Source organism: Harmonia axyridis, chromosome 2 (assembly GCF_914767665.1).
Source record: "Harmonia axyridis chromosome 2, icHarAxyr1.1, whole genome shotgun sequence".
In the NCBI taxonomy this organism is placed as follows: domain Eukaryota; kingdom Metazoa; phylum Arthropoda; class Insecta; order Coleoptera; family Coccinellidae; genus Harmonia; species Harmonia axyridis.
Genome location: NC_059502.1, coordinates 24,556,184 through 24,579,124, shown reverse-complemented (window position 1 = coordinate 24,579,124; position 22,941 = coordinate 24,556,184). Strand labels below are relative to the sequence as shown.

At 34.7% G+C, this 22,941-nt stretch overlaps 1 protein-coding gene across 11 annotated transcripts in view; it reads right to left on the bottom strand.

The window, feature by feature from the left end:
* LOC123673761 (rap guanine nucleotide exchange factor 2) overlaps positions 1-22,941 on the bottom strand; it is an 85,741-nt gene that overhangs the window by 47,932 nt on the left and 14,868 nt on the right. For all 11 annotated transcript variants that reach the window (XM_045608416.1, XM_045608420.1, XM_045608423.1 and 8 more), the window contains exon 2: positions 2,598-2,884. In XM_045608416.1, coding sequence (XP_045464372.1) covers positions 2,598-2,791 — 194 coding nt within the window. In that variant the 5' untranslated portion in view covers positions 2,792-2,884. The remainder of the gene's footprint in view (positions 1-2,597; positions 2,885-22,941) is intronic.

Genomic DNA, 22,941 nt, shown 5'->3' with positions numbered 1-22,941 from the left:
CCTATCACAACTAGACGGAAGCTGTATTCTGAATTTGTGCAATTGATAATATAAAAGTTCCTCTCATCTGAAATGTTGAAATTGCTTTCGTCACAATCACCCCATTCACAAAAGAAATACGACATTACATCAGGAAATCCTCAAGGTTCTGTTTTGAGGAACCTTTGATGTTTGTGCTCTCCACTAATGGCTTATGATAATATTGTATTATATTATTCTCAATGTTTGTACAGGGTGAGTTCAAAGTTCTTCAGTGATTTCCAAAAAATTGAGCGGTGGAATTTCATTAATTTTTGCTCGATTGGACGGTCTCCCCTACCAGAAAATTGCCCCGACCTTCGGCTTAGGAGTAGGTATCAACGTATCCATTCGAATATGAATAGAAAAAGGTAATCAAGATAAGTGAATATATTTTCAATCGTGAATACTGCGAACTAGATCCCAAGATAGATTTATACCGAGAAAGTATTAACATGGGAAATTATTTTCAAACCAAAAACTTCGTGTGGTATTTTTGGGCCAAACCACTGTTCACTGTGGAGTGAACAATTATAAGGTGTAGTAAAAAAATCCATTATATTTTTGCATGAAAAACAAGGCTTCAATTACCATATAGATTGATCCGAATTAGGTCAAATATGCGCTGTTTGGTTTGCTAACTTGTTGCCATTTTGAAGGTAATATAATTCTCTCTCATAGAAGTCCCCATCGCTATTGGCAAAAAATTGAGATAATCGATTTTCAAAAGCCTCTGTTGGAGTGAATTTTTCACCACCAAAATTGTTCGCCATGGACAATAATAGATAGTAATCACTTGGTGCCAGGTTCGGACTATAAGGTGGATGCATAAGAACCTCCCAACAAAGCTCCCGGAGCTTCTGGTGAGTCACTATTGATGTGTGTGGTCTAAAGTTGCCCTCTCCTATTGGCCAAAGCTGGCCTCTTCTGGGCCATTGCTTCCTTCAAATAGTACAGTTCCAAGTAAACATTTGTGCCGTAGGGAAGCAGCTCATAGTAAATAATTCTCTGCCAATCCCACGAATCATACAGCGAAACCTTCCCAGCCGTCAATCCTAGCTTGGCCACCGGTGCAGCCGGCTCACTGCATTTCGACCACGACTGTTTTCGCTTGACGTTGTCGTAAGTAATCTTCTTTTCATCACTAGTCAACAACCGCTTCAAAAATGTGTCGATTCAGCAGCGATTTGCAGATGGAAATTTGGTCCATGAGGGTTTTCTGCGTTAACTCGTGTGGTATACATACATCGACCTTCTTCTTGAGACCATCCTTTTACAAATAGTTCCTAACGATTTTTTGTGTAATTTTTAGCTCTTGGGCAATCGAAACAGTGCTTACTTACATTACGGTCCATGGTTTTATCGACATTTTCTACAATTGGCGTTCCAGTGCGTGTTGCATCTTTGACATCAAAATTACCGAAATGGAATCGACGAAACCAATATTGCACGTGATTGGCTCTTACATCATCAGGATCATAAACGTTATTTTCCTACAACTGCTATGAAAAGTAGCGTATTTTTCATAGCTAACTCAATTCCAAAACTATGTATTGCTCATACTGTGGGAAATATTATTTCTCACGGCACTTTGCCCACAACTCGCTTGGTAGACCAATGAAATTGGGCTTTCGAGTCGTTTCTATGGAAACGCAATACACAATACACATACTGTCAACGAAGGCCATTTTGATTTGAATCAAGTCCATTACTTGAATTATTGAAATTTGTGTCTCAATTTTCCGATTACTCTAGCTGAGCTGATTCCAAAAATGTATCATATGTTGATTCCAATTGGTACATTGGTGTGCCCATAAAGTAACGCGTAACATTCTTTATTAGGTAAATTAACAATATTATCAGAAATACTTATTGTCTAGCGGCAATTGGTTTGAATGTAACACGTTGTAGTTTGTTACATTTTTAGATTAATAAAAATCAGCTGTTTCCAAACATGTTTGGTAGTCTAGCAGATATAATACGAAAGAAATTATTTCTTACTTTTATAGATTTTTATCGATCTAAAAATGTAACAACTATAGGATGTTACATTCAAACCAATTGCTCGTGTGTTTGCGGCACACGCCTTTCAGGATCGCGCCACAAACTTCCACACTCGCGAGAAAAGTTGGACTTGTTGCACAATATACTATTACATTTTCAGGCAGCTGACTTGCATTTTCGCCTTTATCAAAAAAAATGGTGAAAATATATTGCATTTTCTATTTGCTAGCGTTCATATTTGACGCACGCTCAAACTAAACTGAATCAACTAATCACAAAACTGTCAAAAAAGTTTTTGTAGAACGAAATCTCGTCTTTCTGAAGCCATCTAGTGGAAGCCGATCGGACTTGGAAAAATAGAGGATTTCTTCTTACTACACTTAATATTACTGATGTGCTTGAATTGGCTATGAGAATTAGTACCAAAGCCTACACAAAAAATAACAGAATTTCCCAACTCGCACAATCTCTGAGCTTCTGGGAGCTATCACAGTTGCCTTTTTAGGACAGCAAAAAAAAAACATAAAAGTTACGGGGAACCATAACAACGATAGAATTCCATTGAATATACTTACTAGTATAATACGTCGTCTGCGGCATGTTTCTCGTACCTCACGACCCTGCAAAGAGCCCTGAGTGTTGAATCTCTCAACGTCTGCAACGCCTCCAAACCGCAGAGACCATAGTAGATGTTCTGATAATCTTGGAGGTTTCTGAACTGCGGTGCCCGAATAAGAGATCTAACGAACATGTGGTCCCATTGCGTCATGGTAGTATGTCATCGCGTCGCTAGGTGGCGCTCCGGTATATAAATTTTTGACAGTAGTCAGGTGTCAGGACAGGTGCTAGTCAGTACTTAGGGCTGAAACAAAAAAACATAGATAAGGAATAAAGAAACAAATTTGAATTTGAATTATGTATATACTGGGTCTTTTATAGGTTTTTCACCTCGACTATTTTCTGTAAATAAATAAATTGTGAGCTCTTTCGGAAAAAGACACATTTGCTCTTTTTATTTTAGAAATATTCCAATATAGAACAAAACTTTTGTACAGAAAAGCATATTTCATTGAATCAGGCAATATCATTTACATAATCTCTATAAATAAACATATTGATACGTCCATGTTCAAAACTGATAATTGTTTCCGTCAAAAAGAAACATCCTTCTAATATAATGATACAAATCACGTGTAGTTACAAATTTTATGATGCAATCTGATTGTTCTGTCGTAGAATTGACAAATTCATCACTAAAATGTCTAATAGGCTGAAAAACAGATTTTGAATTATCCTTCTGTAATGTACGAATACATCAACGATTTCCAAAAAAAAAATTATTTTGGCAATAAAATCAAGTTCTAAGGAAAATTATAGCACTTTTTGCCATATAATTTGAATCTAGGGAAAACCTATCATAGGTGTCAGGCGTCTGTTTATGACGTAAACCTTCCCATAACCTTTCATTAAGTGCTTTTCTCCTAGACCATTAGGTTCTGCATTATATTTATTAGTGTTATCCAACCAATTACGTCAAAAAACTTCAAAAAAATACTCTGATTCTGCTAGATTTCATAGAATTGAATGGATTATAGCCTCATTCCATAGCAAATTTTAAACCAACTCATAACGGGTATGAGATATCGTGTCGAACCAAACCGTTGTCACGCCTATTGAAATTGTTACCATGAAAATATTCGATTACGTTTGTGATGTGGAAAATCCATTTTCTGGCTACCTATTTATTTTCATTGCTTGAAATCAGATAACAATTTGTATTTCAAACAAGAGTAATAATTAGCTTAGCACCGACAGAAATAGGAACCATTCACCATTTCATCGTTCTAGCGACATGAAACAGTGGCGTGGATTAGGGGATTTATTAACTTTACTTTTGATTCTACGAATTTTGGCATAGTTTTAAGACAAATCTAGAATAGTTATTTATAATACAAGTGCAGAAGGCATTGATATTCTTCCACGAGTTCAAAATTCAAAAACGAGCCACGAAGTGGCGAGTTTTGGAATGAACGAGTGGTAGAATGAGCCTTCTGTACGAGTATTATACATTATTTTCTCTAATTCATTGCATTTTCATTGAAATTAATGAAATATTTCCATAAATATAATTTAGTGACTTTTGCATTGAAAAATGTTGGTTGGCAGAACTGATTTCTTTAAGGCAAATTGATGAATTGACAGATAAAGCCGTGGCGGAAAGTTCGGAGTACCAACATAGAATAATTAAATATAACCATGAAAACTATGCGTTTCTGATATATTCTCGCACGATTTTGTTCTACAAGATGTGGAAGAATGAACGGAATAACCACAGAATTAGAGAAACTATATTCAAATTGAGGTCACCTTTCCACGTCTGAATTGTCTCCACCTTTCAATCAACTGAAAAAACATAGATATGCTAGTTTCATCATTTGAATTTTAATCACATTCCAGTTCATGAGCGCTCATTTAGCGAACAGATCACTTTATCATTTTGTTACAGGGTCTGAAATTTTTGAATTTTGAACCGCAAATAGTTTCAAACTGTAAGGTTCGACTCACTGATGGTGAATCCGTAATTGTAGTATATTGAGTATCTAAAACGGTAAGGATATTTTACCGATCGAAGACAATAGTTTGAAGGAGGACCACAGCGATTTCTCCAATTATTGTCTGAGATCGGTAGTCTTCAATACTTATAGCGTTTATTGTACGATAGACACACTTTTACTCAAACTACAAAATAATTATTCCAAAATTTTAAATAGTTATTCGTGGCTTTAATGCCAAGGCGTTTTCTTGGTGATGAAAGATTATTGATCGTACACTCACACTGAAAAAAATAATTAACTGAATCTACTTAATTAAGATGCATAGAATCCCTGATGTGTGTACTGATTCAATTTTGTTTCAGTCTTTTTGAGATATCCACCTGTTGCTTTGGTGTTCTGCTTCACCCGAGTTCTGTAAAGTGGCGCTCTTCAGAAATTTTCGAATTCCCGCTATCTGCCTGGAGCTGTTTAAAAATGAAATATTGATTTTAGGCTTCACAAACTTTCACAATAAATTAAATTTCAGTTCCTGTCGAATTTTTAATGAAATTAATGGAATATAATGACAGAATATGGAAGATTGTTACGAGCATAGAATATAAAATATTATTGTTCAATACTCGATAGCTGAGAATCGAGAGAAATGTCAAATATAAACGATGTATGCGCCATCTGAAACAGACGCGATCCCTTGAAATCAAGTAGGTATAAATCTGAAAAATCTCTTCTGAAGAAAAAGAAATTCAAAATGCCTGGGAAATCGGTTGTTCTGCAGTTGTTTCCGAGAAATCGAAACGAGGTTACATTCAAAACCTTCAATAAATGAATTCAGGACTAAGGCAGCCAATTCAATGAAGAAGTATTGCTAAATTGAATAAGTTTCAAGCTTCGTGCGAAATTTTGTATTGACAGTTTTATCAAAACTATAGAATATTCAACCATAACTTCAATAAAAATATGAGGAAACACTGACGAGGACTCAGAAGCTTTTGAACACTTCTTCATTTATGCGCCCTTGGAGACCAAATAACGGGTGTTTTTTTCGAGGTATATAACTTTAAGTTGGCATTACTGTTCAAGATGGCGACCGATTTAACAGCTGTCAAGTGATTTATTATCAGTTTGGTTAGGCAATTCATCATGAATAGAGTCACGCCTGAACAACGCTTGCAAATATATATATATATATATATATATATATATATATATATATATATATATATATATAATCTTTATCCCATTTGTTACCTTTCGGTGTATGCTTGCAAATAGTGCAATTTTATTTCGAAAATAATGGTTCTGTGCGGAATACGTATCGCGCACTACGTCCATTTTATTTTGTTTAGCGATGAAGCGCACTTCTGGTTGAATGGCTATGTCAACAAACAAAACTGCCGCATTTGGAGTGAAGCTAATCCTCAAGTGTATGTCGAAACACCGTTACATCCAGAAAAACTGACTGACTGCTTTATGGGCTGGTGGAATCATTGGTCCGTACTTCAAAAAACGATGATGGCCAGAACGTTACAGTCAATGGTGATATCAGTATAGAGCCATGATTACTAACTTTTTCATTCCTGAATTGAACAACCATGATGTCCAGGAGCTGTGGTTCCAACAAGACGGCGCAACATGTCACAGCTCTCGTATCACAATCGATTTATTGAAAGACAGGTTTGGTGACCGCCTAATTTCACGTTTTGAACCTGTGAATTGGCCTCCAAGATCTTGTGATTTAACACCACTAGACTACTTTCTGTGGGACAATGTAAAGTCACTGGTCTATGCGGATAAGCCACAAACCCTTGACCATTTGGAAGTCAACATTCGCCGTGTTATTGCCGATATACGGCCACAAATGTTGGAAAAAGTCATCGAGAATTGGACGTCCATATTGGACTACATCCAAGCCAACCATGGCGGTCATATGCCAGAAATCATATTTAAAATGTAATGCCACAAGATTATCTTGCGGATAAATAAAATTCATGTCAATCGAATAATCCATCGCTGTTTTATTGTATTTAAAGTTCTATAGCTCTAAAAAAACAATCTTACTTACAATTCTGTAGTCTCCAAGGCGCATACATGAACGAACGCTCAAATGCACCCGTTTTCTCCATTTTTAAATGATCAATTCACATTAATGAAAACTATTTTGAAGAGATTATCAATCATCAGGCAAATTATAAAATGATTTGCTATTATTGCAGCTCAACGGTAACTTTCTTCGATTCAAAATTATAAGTTGTAGCTCATTTGTATCCATGTCATAAGAAAAAAAATACTCACGAATATATCACTTTGCCTCCTGGAAACCCAAACAGGACTGCTTCACCGAAAAGAAATACGAGATAAGTAGACGACAGTCTCGCGTGATATAATCCGATTAGACCAGACGTACGCCAATGGCCAGGTAAGTATGTACTTGAAATGATTCTCGGCGAGATCTCATGCTGTGACTCATCAACGAAATGATCCCCGTTTTGTTCCTGAATTGTCGAGAAAACGTCATAAATTACGGGCGTTAAGCCATAGAGTTGTTGAATGGCAAAATGGAGTCAAGTCGTAGTCGATCTTCTTGTTCCAACTAAGTGCGTGCAAAATTTCTGAGAAGACACGAATGCTCGTCATGCAAATCGCGTTTGCTAGACGAAGTCTGCTTATTTGAATGGAAATTTCACTTCAGATCACGTAATCGTTTAAATGTTATGGTATCTCATTTCAAATAAGCATGAAATTTGGAAAAAAACCTGTAAAATATCTACTTTTTTGTGTGTATGAAAATTTTTCTTTTCAATAATTGAGTAATATCTAATACTACTTTGTGCAAAACTTCATGTGTATTGCGTATCCAAAACCATCTGATCACATCATGAAAACCATAGAATATTCAAGAAGAATATTGAAAAAGGAATACCCAATAACACGTAACATAGGTGGCACCACCACTATTGCATACATCATGTTTTTCTCGTTAATATCAAGATCCAAAAGATGCGTGTCAAAATTTCATCACAAAGAGTTATTGAAGGTTAATTTACAATTTACTCCTCATTTGTTGTTGTTTGCAAAATGGATAAAATATAGGAATAATAATAGGCCTTAACACGAATCATCTACCTTTAAGGTATCGCGATCTATTCAATATTCCTTTCAAGCTATGAAAAATCCTATTGATAAGAAGCATATAAGTGCCAATCGTGTTGAAGTCGATTTATTCCACATAGGATCAATCTTCCAGCTCAAAAAAATATTTCGAAACTTTGTTGTTATAGTGTTTATTTTAATCCCAATTTTTTTTTCACTTTCTATGTAAAATGGATTGTTAGTAATGATAAATGAATAAACCTTGCCACCTTCCTTGCCACAAATTGGTGAAAACCATGATCAAATTGAACGAATTGCGCTTCCAACTGCTTGACAAACCAGGCTTTTGCAGACCTCAAAATAATGCACCAGGCAAAGAAATTTGGCACCAATGATGGCATAGTCGAATCTTTCTACATAAAAGGTATTGAAAAGTTAGAGGAGGATGTATCACTTACCTACTTTATGTTGATGAATAAGGTCGAATTTTACAGAAAAACTGTGTTTTAAATGGTTAAGCCAGGGATTTATTTAGTGCAGTGTTATTACTGTTATGTTAAAAAAATTAAAAAAAAAATTAAACCGACATGACAACTGTTTTAAACTATTTGAGTTGACAAAACTTCGAGAATCATTTGTGAGTAGATTTCTCAAATTTCTAGAGCCAGATTAAAAATATCACCCCAGTCAAAACTTAATAATTCCTGACAGTTTGTTTGGGGTTTTAAGTCACAACTATTTCCAGTAATAGACGACTGAAATAGAACTCACAATCATAAATTTGATTTTCAACAATATAGTTTCGTAACATGACAACACTTTTGTTTGGGAACAGAAATACGTTGTTTTATCAACAAAGCTGGAAATTACGAAAAAAAGCAGGATATTTCACAAAGAAGTCAATCGTTTTTACCTAATTTCGTTTTATCTATGAAGAACACGCAGAAAGTCTCAGAAATATGTTTCTTCTATTTTCTTGAGAATTTAAATGATAGACTACTTGAGAAGCTGAACAACTATGGATTTCGTGGAAAGATGTTCGATCTTATCAAGAGTTACTTATCGGATCGAAATCAAATTGTGACTTTGAACGGTAAGTTCAGTAAAAAAAAGCGACTCACCTATGGCATACCACAAGGCACTGTTCTGGGACCTTTATTATTTAATTTATATATAAACGGCTTACTTGAAATGAAGAGTACAGGTGAGATAATAGGTTTTGCAGATGATTAAATGGGATATGCATGTACCGTATTTAACAAGAAAACTGAGAGGTATTCTGTGTAAATTCAGATATATAAGAAAAAGTATAAACTCTCAAAGACACATGCATACACTATACAACGCACTGGTTCAGTCACAACTTACGTATGGTAATATTGGATGGGGAGGTATTTTGGATGTTCACAAGAGAAGCTTGGATACTCTACAAAAATGTATATTGAAAGTGATGTATGGAAAAAGAATAACCTTTTCGAGTTCCCGAATATATGAAATTTTCAAGGTACTTGATATAAGACAAATTTATGCCCAAAAAATTATTTTAAATGTCTACCAGAACAAAATACTCATCAGATTGAAAGAGCACGAACATAATACTAGAGAAAAACAAAATAATTATGAAAGAAAAAAAGCGGAAAAAAGGATTGGCCAACGTTGTTGTACCTATATAGCTTCCAGAATTTACCCAATTGTGCCGCTGAAAATCAGGGAACTGAGAAGTGTGACCAGATTCAAAAAAGAAATAAAAACATGGATTATAACAGAGGATCGATACATGTTCCATAGAATGATCAATTCTAGTTGAGATTTAACTGGTCAAATCTAGACAGGAATGAACTGAATGCATAAAACACCGGCTGAATTAGGATTCTCTATAAATTCCCAAACATGTACCTACCACCGATGAAGACGATACACACCCGATAATGAGAGAAAAAAATACCGATGATGACAAAGAAAATGATGATTAGAATAAGAATTGAAGAGGAATAGATGGTGAAATTGTTCATTTTGGTTTAGTTTTTTGAGTGAATTTAATTTTGATTTAAAATAGCTGTACACAGTTGTCATTGAATAACTCCACAGTATTTTTTAAGTTTATTTGTAGTTTTGGAACGAATAAACTTATTATTATTATTATTAATTCTATCAAGGCATTCATTTGTGTCTTAATATCTTTTTTTTTTGGTTTTTCTCTAAAAATATTTGTAATTGTCAATATAAAGTTTTACACTTAGCTTAAAATTTCCATATTATACATATATTTAATCAATGACAAAATCTCAACTCGATCGAATCTTTTGTTAAAGAATTATTAAATATTTTTTTCGCTTTTCTGCTGAAGTTTTATGTGGTGATGTCACTATCAACAAGAAGTTTCGCGCATAGCTTTAGAGTATCGGGCAAATCTTTTCCAATATTCTTCTCGAATTTTCTATGGTTGTTCTAGCTTTCAGCTTGGTTGATTGTTATTGTTTTTCTGTTTCTCGCTATCAACATTTTGAAAACTTTTGCTATGTCGCTTCGCTTCGATTATGGAAACAATGTACAGGGTGCGGCAGAGCCGACTGACGAGTTTCAAATAGCTATTTGAAAACAATGGTGAAAGTTAGAAAAAAACGGTTTTATTCATTCGAAGCAGTAGCAAATATAGTTTTTTTGATCAAATTTTGAAAACGATATCACTATGATGGGGGCCGTCAGCAGCGACACATTGATGTCTCTTTTGATGATGTAATCAGCTCGAAATTTCGCATAAAGCTTGGAACTGTTATTTAATAACACCCAAACCCAATATCTCAACTCTATCGGTTTTGTGGTCACAAAAATATTAACTTATTTTTGCCGGTATCTCTCTTCTAATATTCGTAAAGAATTTTCTATGGTTCTGCTGATATGAACAGATTGAAAGGGCGCACGAATCTTGAACTTGTCATATCTTATGAACGCCCAAAATCTCAATACCGTCGGTTCTGTGGTCAAAATTAAATAATTCTTCTTGAATTTTCTATGGTTCTGATTTGCAGAATTTGCTATCAACACGAAACTGGTTGAAATGTTGAATATACACACAAGCCGATTATTTTTATGTTATTTGACACATATACGGTGTATTCCATTTGGAATGGTAATTTGCACAATTGAAAAAATTGAGTAGGATGAGTTTGGACTACTTGAAGATTATAAAATATAATTTCAAGAAATTATTGTTGGTAATTTAATTACACAATTTTCTGCTCAACTGGAATAGAATGAAAACATGTATTGCTACAATGATACTAAATACAATATTTTTCACCGCAAAATTTTAGCTTTCATCGTTTCCAAGTTGAATGAATGAATTTTTTAATATTCTCGTCTTATGATAACAGTATATTATGGGTAACTGATTTCTACATGAGAGTCCGTGGCAGATTTGGTAACGTGTTGATCTACACTAAGAGAAGTGTTTATTTCATATTATCGGAAATGCATCATAGTTAATAAATCATTTATTGGATACATAGACAAACAAATATTAGTTTCATGGAAACTTGATTTATTTCAAATCCCACCAATAATCATCATTTATTATTACACTTCATTTACTTATTTATGAAAAATAAATATAGTTAAGATTAATATATCATTGAGTAATAATTAAAAAACATTATTCCATGTTGAATAAAAATGATATTACAATTTAGTAATGGTTAACGTATTTGTTTGATAGTTATTTTGTTCTTATCATCCGATTGTTAGGTTCTAAGGGGAACCGTTTGTCAAACTATGTTCTTTTTTAGAGTTCATATTGAGGGTATTCGGGATTTGAACCCTAGACATATTGGTTGCATCCGTTCACTCTATCCACTGGTCTGCCAACATTGCTAATAATTAAGCAGGTACAAACGATCTAAACCCAAAATTCAGTACAGATGTGCTAAGCGGCGTTCAATAGGCCAATAGTAACACGGATTTTATGTTTAAAAACGAAATTCAAATCAAAGTTCAAGGACAGATTTTTCAAGGAGATGCGCTTCTCTTAGAGGGGTGTGTTCTTAAACTTTTCCACAGATTGGATAGCTATAATTATGTTATTTTATTAATTATTAATAAATCCTATATTCTGAGTGAATGAATTATTGAATTTATGTTATTTGTGGAGGTAACGTAAGTTCATATGAATTATTTATCACCGAAATATATTATAAATATTATCAAATACATTGTAAACAAATATTTTATTCTCTATTAATAAACTTTTTTGAATGCATAATTTAACTATTAATGAATATATCAAATATAAATCTGCTGTAATAGTTATTAATAAATAACCTCCAAATAAGTGCTTTATTAATGAAGAATTATGGATGTCTCCATCAGTGTACCTTACTGTGATGCCATTCTGACCGAGATACAATTCCCTAAAGTGAATAATTTAATTTTATAAATTCTTTTTTTTTCATTGATTTGGATAGTTTATGAGATAGGAAATAATAAACACTTTAGTGAAATTTGTTGTTTTTCCACATGGTCCAAGATATTCATTCCGAATCCTCCTCTTCTCAAAGATCTATTCAATTCCTTCATTTGAATGAAGGCGTCACTTGATCCAACCAGACCTTGTGAATTTTGCCACTGTGCTAATCATGGCGTGGAACGAACAACAGATGGCCTCTTCGCTCTGTTGACAGATGGGTTCCGTTTGTTCCAGATGTAGGACGTCAATTTCTATTTACCATTCAGGGTTGAGCTATTGCAAGACCGATTTCTTCCATTGTTCTCGGGTCGATTTTGTCAATGACGAATTGAAGGAGTCTAGATTGGAAGGTGTTAATCAGGCTTATTAAAAACATCTCCAAATCCCTCGTTTTCTCGTCGAATAGAACAATCGTTTGCCATGGAAATAAAGCGATTCGAATTTGGCGTGGAAAATTCTAGCTGTTTTCTCGAGGATGCAAATTTTAATTGACTGATTTTGATTTCGAGTCTAGTAATACTAACTTTTGTCTTGTAAGCTTCACGCTTTTTGGCGTCATTACCATGCATTTACCCAATGTCACTAGCCACATCATTGTTTCCAAATCTGATCTATCAGTAAAAACAGGAATGTTACCTAATATCATTAAATAACCAGACTAAACTTTTCAGTGATTTACTACTTCGAAAGAGTTTCAAAAAGAATCGTAAATTCCAATTTAAGTGCTTTGGATTGCTTGCTCATCTGCTCATTTGATCTTCAACGCTATTCGATTTCCAACGAGCGGACATTTAACCAGTTCAAAACTTTTTTATAGACTATACTGGGTGTTACCAAAAAGATGCGAACCTTGTTAGGGGGTGTTGAAAGAGGGTCTTTCAAGTGAACAATAGCCTTTCTTTGAAAAGTTGCACGTTTCCAAAAATGAGAAACAATTTTAGTCTCGAAATTACTGAAGAATTGAACTATTATTGACCTATTAGATTTTTTTAATTCCATTGGAAAACATCCCTTCATGCACATTGTTGTATTTTTAATTTTATTAGGAAACAATTTTTTTTACAGCACGAAAATAGCCTAGAGAGATACACCCACTACTCAACCCAATTCGTGCTTGTAGTAGCAGGTTCAAACCCTGCCACTATTGGGTTGAGGAATCATTAAATCTTCGTGATAACAAAAACTTATAATATGGTGGTGTGAAAACGCATTTTTCTAGGACAAAACTCTTTCTTTCTGACAATACAGGAGATGAAAAATGAATCGTTATTACTGACATATTTTCGAATAAAAAAAATTTGTTTGTATGTTTCTTCTCTTCGGAAGATCACAACAAAATTGGAAAAAAATTCATAGGGAGCTTTTTCATAGGAGAAACATGCCCACAAAATTCTATTACTGCTACTCTTCAGTAATTTCATTTCTTCGAATTCCGAAATGCAAAATGTGGGAATTTTTGGAGGGATCATTGAAATATATTTTTCCGAACGATTCCAAAGCTTTATTATTGAAATTAATAAACCAAAATGATCAAAAACAGCTATAATTACAAAATGCGATGAAGTTCTTTCTTTGATCCATTGCGAAGGACCAATATCCCGAGTGAATTTTTTAAGTTGAATGAACCTGTTCTAAGAACAGGTCAACTTTGAAGTTTCAAATGGGAATATCCCTGTTTTCAATAACAGATTCGTAATCTTTGCCCAAAAATATAAAAGTGTCGTACGTACTATTTTTCACCATCCATCACATATGGCTCTGCAATTGAATTTGAATTTCCCTCAGAACAACCTTAACGTATTAGGGCAGATTCACATATGACAAGCGCTTAACCTGCGTTTTGACAACGCGTTTACAAGTATTTTATTCAAAGCGTATACATATTGGTTGCGTTCATCGGAAAGAGCAGTTGCAAATCTGATCATTGAGCGCTCACAGATCCTAAAGTGATCAGAGATCGGTTTTCTGAACGGTTAGCAAATACCTAACCTCTGAAACCTCTGTTTTGACAGTTTTCACTACGTGTTGAGCTTAGTGAGCATAATACGCTCTATTAGTGATGACGTCACACACCGCCATTTTCGTTCTCCTGTCAGTGTTCGGAATCCAAACAAACAAATTGTCATTCAAATTAGTACGCTGTCGTTGAAGAAATTGGCTTATTTTGATAAATAAGATTATTTAAGGAACGATTTAACTATTAATTGATAGACAGAAGGCACGAGATTAATGCCAGTAAGTTCGAACTTGAAGTTCAACTAATGAACACGGCTTTTTACAAAATCTGGGAAATGATACAGGATTCAAACTTACTGGTATTAACCTCGTTCCTTATGTCTATCAATTAATACTGAAATCGTTCCTCAAATACTCTTATTTATGAAAATAAGCCAATTCCTTCAACGACACCGTATTAATTTGAATGACAATTTATTTGTTTGGATTCCGAACACTGACAGGAGAATCAAAAATGGTGTTGTGTGACGTCACACTAATAGAGCGTATTCAAAGGCGCTCAGAAAAATGGCGTCCGCTCACTAAACATGTTGAGTATGCGCTCACTGATCAGATTCGTTCAGCGAAAATTCTTCCAACTGTTTTACAACTGTTGTGTCCGCTGAACGCAGCCATTAATGCGCGTTTTTATGAAAAATGCATAAAGGGATTTGAAAACGCGCGTTGAGTGTTCGTTAAGGTCGTCCTGGCGGAAAATTCAAATTCAATTGCAGAGCCATAGGTGACGAATCGTGAAAAATTGTCCGGAAGAAATTTTTGTATTTTTGGCCATAGATTACGAATCTGCAATAAATTTACAGTTGAGCTCCGACACCCCACAATAGTAAAGTAAATGAAAGAGGGTTCAGCCTAAGTGGATTTCCCCCTCAAAACCAACAACTTTTATTAAAAAAAAAATCCAATAGATATTTCCTTCTCGAAATTTTTAGCTGGATCAACTTAAAAAATTCACCCGGTATACATTGAACCAAAATCGTAATTCCGGTAACGTATAACCCCAGGTGAACCCGTCGCCTCGTAAAAAGGAATCGAGCGGAGCGATTGCAGCCTGAGTCAGCAACGAAAAATCTCGTCGTAAGTATACATACAGGATGTCCCCGCCGTAAAGGATGCAAGCCGCATATGCGACTCCAAGTATTCCGTATGCGGATCGCCGACGGAAATAAATAATTATTTCGATCCGGTAAAAAGATGAGGTTTTTTTTGAATCGACGATTTACATCGTTATGAATGTTACATAACAATGTTTTCGTCTGTGGATATTTGTTGTATAGTCGATATAGTACGGTCTGTGGTTCAAGCAGGAAACGAAAGATGTATTTTTGTGTAATATGTTTGGCTAAGCGATTTGGGTGAAATAAAATAATTTTTCGAAGTACTAAGCATAAACTTCAGGGCATATTCTACTCATTTTGTTAGGTTGGAATGGTAAGATCATTATTCCAGTAGACAAATACAAAAAAGTGGGTCTGCTTAATCAAACTTCTACAGGTTGTTTGGGGGTGTTGTGGGATAACTCTGTCAAGTTATCCAACACGAGGACCCTGTGCTAACTTGAAGGCGGACGAAGAACCCCAACATTTTCGGACTTTTTTCAGTTTTTTGCTCATAACCTCTGAACCTCTAAACTCATAACCTCTAAACTAAGTAGTTTTCGACCAAAACGTTCATTTTTAAAGTTTGAGGTCATTAAATTCGCTACAATTTTGTATTCACAAACTTTTTCGTAAACTTGATATCAATTGAGATATAGTCGATCAAATTTATACTCCAGTAGTCAAAGCAAAAAGTAGGGTCTGCTGGAAAAAATTCCGAACATGATGAAACTTCTACAGATTGTTTGGGAGTGTTGTGGGGTGACTCTGTCGAGTTATCCAACACGAGGACTCTGCTAACTCGAGGAGGACCGAAGAACCCCAACATTTTTGACTTTTTTTGGGTTATATACAATCATTATTTCCAATTAATTCTTGGATATTATTTATTGATTTTACCCAGTTGATCTGTATGTTAAGGTTCAAAATAATTATGGGTTGATAGGAATTTACACTTTAACATAGGCTTTTAGTCAGAGCTACCTCCCCCCTCCACCTCCCTATGTTCAATATGTCGATATTGATGCGTAATTACTATAATTACCATAGAAAGGCTGGTAATTGTTTGTTAGAGCGTCAAAACTTTAATTTTTTGCCAATTTTTGACATTTTGAGAAAATTCCTCTAATTTTGATTGGCTGTATATCGGTTGATATAAGGTTTAGAAAAAATGTTCGGGGAAATAAATTATAAGGAATTCAAATTACCTACAATTTTGAAAATTAACGTTTTGGTCGAAAACTAATTAAGTTGAAAGTTAAATAAACCGAAAAAAGTCCGAAAATGTTGAGGTTCTTCAGCCCCTCTTCAAGTTAGCAAAGGGTCCTCGTGTCGAATAACTTGACAGAATCATCCCACAGCACCCCCAAACAACCTGTAGAAGTTTCATTAAGTTCGAAATTTTTTCGGTAGACCCTACTTTTTTTGCTTTGTCCCTGGACTATTATTTTGATCGACTGTATCTAAATTGATATTGGTTTTCCGAAAAAGTCTGTGAATACAAAATTGTAGAAAATTTAATGGTCTATAACTTTGAAAATGAACGTTCTGGTCGAAAACTACTTAGTTCAGAAGTTATGAGCAAAAAACTAAAAAAAGCCCGAAAATGTTGAGGTTCTTCGGACCTCCTCAAGTTAGCACAGGGTCCTCAAGTTGGATAACTTGACAGAGTTATGTCGCAGCACCTCCGAACAACCTGTGGAAGTTTCATTAAATTCGGAATTTTTTCCAGGTAAAATGTATATACCTACTGGACTACATTAGTAGGATAATACATTTTTAAGACTATTCGTCTATGTTTTGTACATGACCAATGAATAATTCTTTCTACGGCCATTATAAAATATCTCTTTTATATCAAAACTGCACTTGATAAAAAAATTTTTGCATGTTATGCAAAAAACCATGTATTTCGCTGAACGTTTAAAAGCCTTCTTCTTTTTCTTCTAGACTTTAAGGTCTTTTCATTGTGAAGGTCTTTTCAGTGGGGTGCGGCTTCCTGGAAGATTGAACTACAGCTATCCTTCCATCGTTTGGGTGGTCTTCCTAATGGCCTTCTGCATTCTGGCTTTCCGTCCTTAGCAATGTATGCTGATCTATTATGATCCATTCTTTCTACGTGGTCTCGCCAATATCTTCTCCTCTTCCTCCCCCATCTCACTATATCTTCCACTTTACAAAGAGATCTTATATCGCTATTTCTAACTCTGTCTCTTGCTGTTTTTTCCTGCGATGGTTCTGAGAGTTTTCATCTCCGCTGTTCTTAGGATGTCGTTTTATTTGGGTCAGCTCGAATCTCCATATCATAGGTTAGGACAATAGGACAGGTCGAGGGACAGGTCTAACACAGGATTTGTATATCTACACCTTTCCATCGAAAACCTACTAATTATTCAGCATTGTTCCTTATAGTGAAATTAAGAAACTTTCATTTGAATAATGACATACCCCCATCAGAGCTGTTCTCAACTACTGCATAATTTACAACTAGCCTTCCAGTTCTAGAGTTCTAATGAATTCATATATCTAAAATGGTTTCAACGAGTGTTTTCTTTCATCAGGAAGAATTTCTCCATCCTTTCCAGAATCTGCAAACGTCAGATTCTGATATCTATTCATTAGGTGTTTCCTGAGGCGGCAGAATTATGTTAAGAAGCTATATATAGTACGTATGTTTTTTTTCTTATTACATATTTTTTGGACCTAAAATGTATTAACAAAGGTTCCCTCATTAATCTTTTGGAGTGATCCATTTCTGAGAGATTCTGACCAAGCATTTCTCGTTCGGTTTTCTCCTTCGCTAAAAATTTTTTTTTTATAGATGCATCAATTTTTTCTTACCACAGAAAGGTTCCACACTGGAAGTTATAACTATAATATATATAATTTGAACTGTGGAACCAATTATAAATTTGAAGCAATAAATGATTAAGTAAAGAAGAACCATACAGGGTATTCTTGAATTGGAGGTACAAACGAGAAGGACATATTCCTCGGATCATTCATAAAAAAGCCCTATAAACATAGACCCGTGAACGCTTAGTTTTTAATGTGCAGGGTGTCAAAATTTTTTTTTTCAAGTTTTTTCTCATAGCACCTTCCTTCACAAGATATTCAACTTAAATTTGGCATGGAAATTTCAATTTCAAGTTTTCATCATGAAATATGAAAATTTTGTATGCAAATCGACAAGGTGATATTTTTTCTGAAGCAGTACCCGCTTTTTTCCTCCAGAACTTTTTTTGGTGGACCACTGGTAGTTCAGAAAGATGTGAAAAAGCATTTGCGGTCCCTTGTTTCTATAGGACTTTTTTCCTCAAAACTACCCAAGGAATCTGTACCTCCAATTTAAGAACACCCTGTATTCAACTTCAAATTGCTGCAATAAAATTCAAAATGAAGAAGTATTCCCAAAAATTGTCATAGCTCAACACCGAAACACTCATCCAAACGTTAGGAACAAATGCAAATTGTGACGTGTATACATTCCAGAAGAATTCTATAGCCATTTCGAAACTCCCGAAAATGATTCATCTCAATTTCGACTAACCTAATATATTCACCGCATACGAAAGGTAAACCACACAGCATAATGATTATATGGGAGGCAAGGCTTAATAGTTTTCCGCCATTAAGTACATCAAAGACCACCTACTCGCGGTAGTCGTTTAAGCTTGACAAACATAACTTATTTTTTATACAAATATCTACGAAATTTCCGCTCAGTTTGTTTCGAAAGGTTGTTTATTATCTTATGGTTATATATCTTTTAGAAGGCCATTTTCTAACAATGTATGAGTAAGAATAGGCATTAGAAGGAATCTTCATAGACCACAGAAAGTGAAACTGTATATCAGGCCAATTGAAAAGTCCCCGGTCTGATGCACAGATGGCGGTGCTAGTATTAAATCCATATGATTTTTAGTTAGTACCAACCTTCAAAAGATACGTGTCTAAAATTTGACAGCAGTCCGACCATGAGTTTGTGAGATATTGCGTTGTGAGTGTAAGTACTTTTGTTATTTGAAAAAAGGTGGAAAAAAAGAATTTCGTGTACTGATAAAATATTGCTTTTTGAAGGGAAAAATACAGTTGAAGCAAAATATAGGCTTGACGAAAAGTTTCCGGGGTCTGCACCTGGAAAATCAACCATCAAAAAATTGGTATGCTAAGTTTAAACGTGGTGAAATGAGCACCGAAGACGGCGAACGCATTGGGCGCCCGAAAGAGGCTATCACCGACGAAAAAAAGAAAAATTTTAAGAAATAATTTTGAATGACCGTAAAGTGAAGTTGATCGAGATAGCAGACATTGTGAAGATATCATCTGAACGTGTACATCATATCATTCACGAATATTTGTACATGAGAAAGATGTATGCAAAATGGGTGCCTCGCGAGCTCACAATCGATCAAGTCCAATCGACAGTCAGCTGAGTGGACTGCACACGATGAAACAAATTCAAAGCTAGGAAAAACACAACAGTTAGCTGGCAATGTTATGGTATCAATATTCTGGAATGCGCAAGGTATAATATTCATTGATTACCTCCAAAAGGGCCAGACCATCATCATCGATTATTATTTAGCGTTATTGGATCGTTTAAAGGATGAATTCGTTAAAAGACGGTCCCTTTTGAAGAAAAAAAGATGCTGTTTCATCAAGACAATGCGCGGTGTCACAAATCAATGAAAACAATGGCAAAATTGTATGAATTGAGCTACGAATTGCTTCTGCATCCACTGTATATTCGCCAGATCTGGCCCACAGAGACTTTTTCCTGTTCTCAGACCTCAAAAGAATACTCTCTGGAAAGAAATTTAGCGCCAATGAAGAAGTAATCGCTGAAACTGAGGCCTATTTTGAAGCGAAAGTCAAATCGTACTACAGAAATGGTATCAAAAAGTTGGAAGATCGCTATAATCGCTGTATCGCCTCGAAGACAACTATGTTGAATTATAAAATCGAATTTTGCCAAATCTGTTTTACTATGGTAGACCGGGGACTTTTCAATTGTCCTGTTAAACTTCAATGCGCAAGAGACCATTCACAACCTATTGAATAATATAAGTATCAATTCGAAGTTGAATTAAATCTCGTAATTACTCGTATTAATGATTCTTGGAAACAATAAAAACCATAAACGAGAAAAACAGAAAATCTCAGCATTGTCGCACTAATTAATCAATTCTACACCATTTCCGTTCTGCGATTGATTCAAATCGACACAATATGTGTTTCTATGAAACCGATAATTTAAATGGACTCCACTATACTGAAACACCGATCGCAAAGATCGCATCTCATTCACTTTCTCCTTTGGAATAAAAGGGAAAAAAATCGATAGGATTAATAGCTATCATAAGTATAACAGATGGTTATTGAACATTTTTTCGTAGGCGTATGGAAAAAATCAATCTGTAGTCATTTTTCTCACGATTTCACATAATTAATGAAATAATTTCTCTTTCGACAGAAGATGTTTCTCTGGATGGGATATTTTTATACAAGGGTTATTCATAAATTTGCATAGAAGCAAACAATCGGTGTGAAAACAGCAACGATTTCACGTCTCAATATTATGAAGAATAAACCAAACAAACCAAAAAAAAAATTCAATTTGCTTTAAAATTTTTTTACTATAATCAATGAATCATCACTATCTACATATATGTAGGCACTTTGTGACATAATAAAGGCTGCACCCAGTAGCCGTGTGGATTTTTCGACGAAAATTGATGGCAGAATTGCTTAAAATTCAACAACGTGAAAATTATCGACAAGTGAATTCAACAGAGGTTGCATTATTGGACCTCATTGTATTTTGAAAAAAAAAATTGGAATTATTGAATGAACTCATTCCGAGACTCATTCATATTGCACTACACTGAAACTTTCATCGAAATTAGTCGAATCGAGCAAATCACCCTGTAGAGTCTCAGTTGAGGCGCAACCTAAATCAATCCAAGAACCAAACATTGTTTCGAAACTATCTTGGCTAGTATAAACTTCTCCTAAAATCTGACGATCTCCTCCGAAATCACCATATACAGGGTCTTTCACGAGTAATCTCACCCATATTTATACGGGAAACTACTGAACGTATTTTCATGAAATTCAGCACTTATAAGTATTTCACGATGCTGATGAAATCTAAACTATTTTCAAGGCATGAGCACATCCGGTTTTTCCGGAAATGACGTCAACTTTCGTTATTCAAATTAGAACACCATTTTTTTATTGCAGAAATAGATTCCTTAGAAAATTTCAAGTTATTTTGATGTAACATTTTTCAGTTTTGGTTGGAAAATTCTCTCTGAGCGGGAAAATTCGAAAAAAAATCGAAAATAGAGCTCCGCTGAAACAAGAATAACTTCGAGGTTTTTGGATGGAAAATTTTTCGTCTTGAATTTTCAGCTATTTCTTTTCCCTTCACGCCAAAAAGATGAAATTTTCAGGAACTGTTACTTAAACCATGTTTTAGATTTTACTACCCTAATATGCAAGAGAAGTTTGCTCCTACTACGATGTATTTCTCGAAAAATCATTTTAGGAATTCTTCATTCTGACACCAGGTAGTCACACAAACAATAATAAGAATAGTTATTCTTATTATTCTTTCTATTTCCCACGTAAGTGCAGGTTCTTACAAGTTTGTAAGTACCTACATTTACGTGGGAAAGAGAAAAATCTACCTTGGCACGTTCATCTTAGTTCTCCCAACATTTTTTCACGCTTACTGTCCCTTAAGGCCATTTCAGTACCGCAAAAAAATTTTTAAGGATCTTCCCACACTTTGAACATAAAGAAGAATTGAACACTCAGAAATTTTGAACGACCGCGGTACACAAATATTCACTTCATTGAGACTTCTGACCTTCGTAGGGTTGAATCAATCCAAGCGAAAGTATGGATTAATTTAATGCTGAGATGTGATAATTCATTTTATTGAGATTATATCTACATACCTACTGATGTCGTTCGAACAGAACAACCGATTTGTTCAGTGAGTTTGCAGAGAAACGGGTCTGAAAAATTTTTTAAACGCAATTTCATAACTTCGCAATTTATTGAGTTTACGGTGTTTCTTAAGTTACTACTTAAATCATAAATTCAAGGGTTATTCTATTGCAGTAAACAAGACTATTTCTTCCTATACAGGTGTGTTTAACTGTCTCACAATTCCCATTTAAAGAATGAAATTACATTTTATTTTTTTGTTGGAAACGATATCAGTACAGCTCCAAAACTTGGAGATATGCAATTCAGCAATTAGTAGATATGTACCGGGTTTTCACCATAATTTGACCCCCCCCTTTAACTTTGTTACTAAAAGAGGTACAAAAAATGTTTTTTACAAAAGTTTCACGAAATCGACTAGTGTTTTTCAAAATGATCTCACAAAATGAAAAATATACAGAGTGGGCAACATATTTATTGCAACTTCATTTTTTCAAATGGAACACCCTGTGTATTTTTCTATATTTGACTAGCTCCTTTTCTCTTGATTTCGAATATATAACATATGTTTGGCCTTTCTCTCTTATTCTGAGTACCACAGAGTTTCAAATATTGATATTTATGAAAATGTATTTTCCTCCTGAAGATGGCAGTTCATGCATGAAGATCTATATATTCAGCTTTGAAATATCTCCCATTTTATCTGGATCATAAAATGATTACCAATTTAAACGAGACAAGG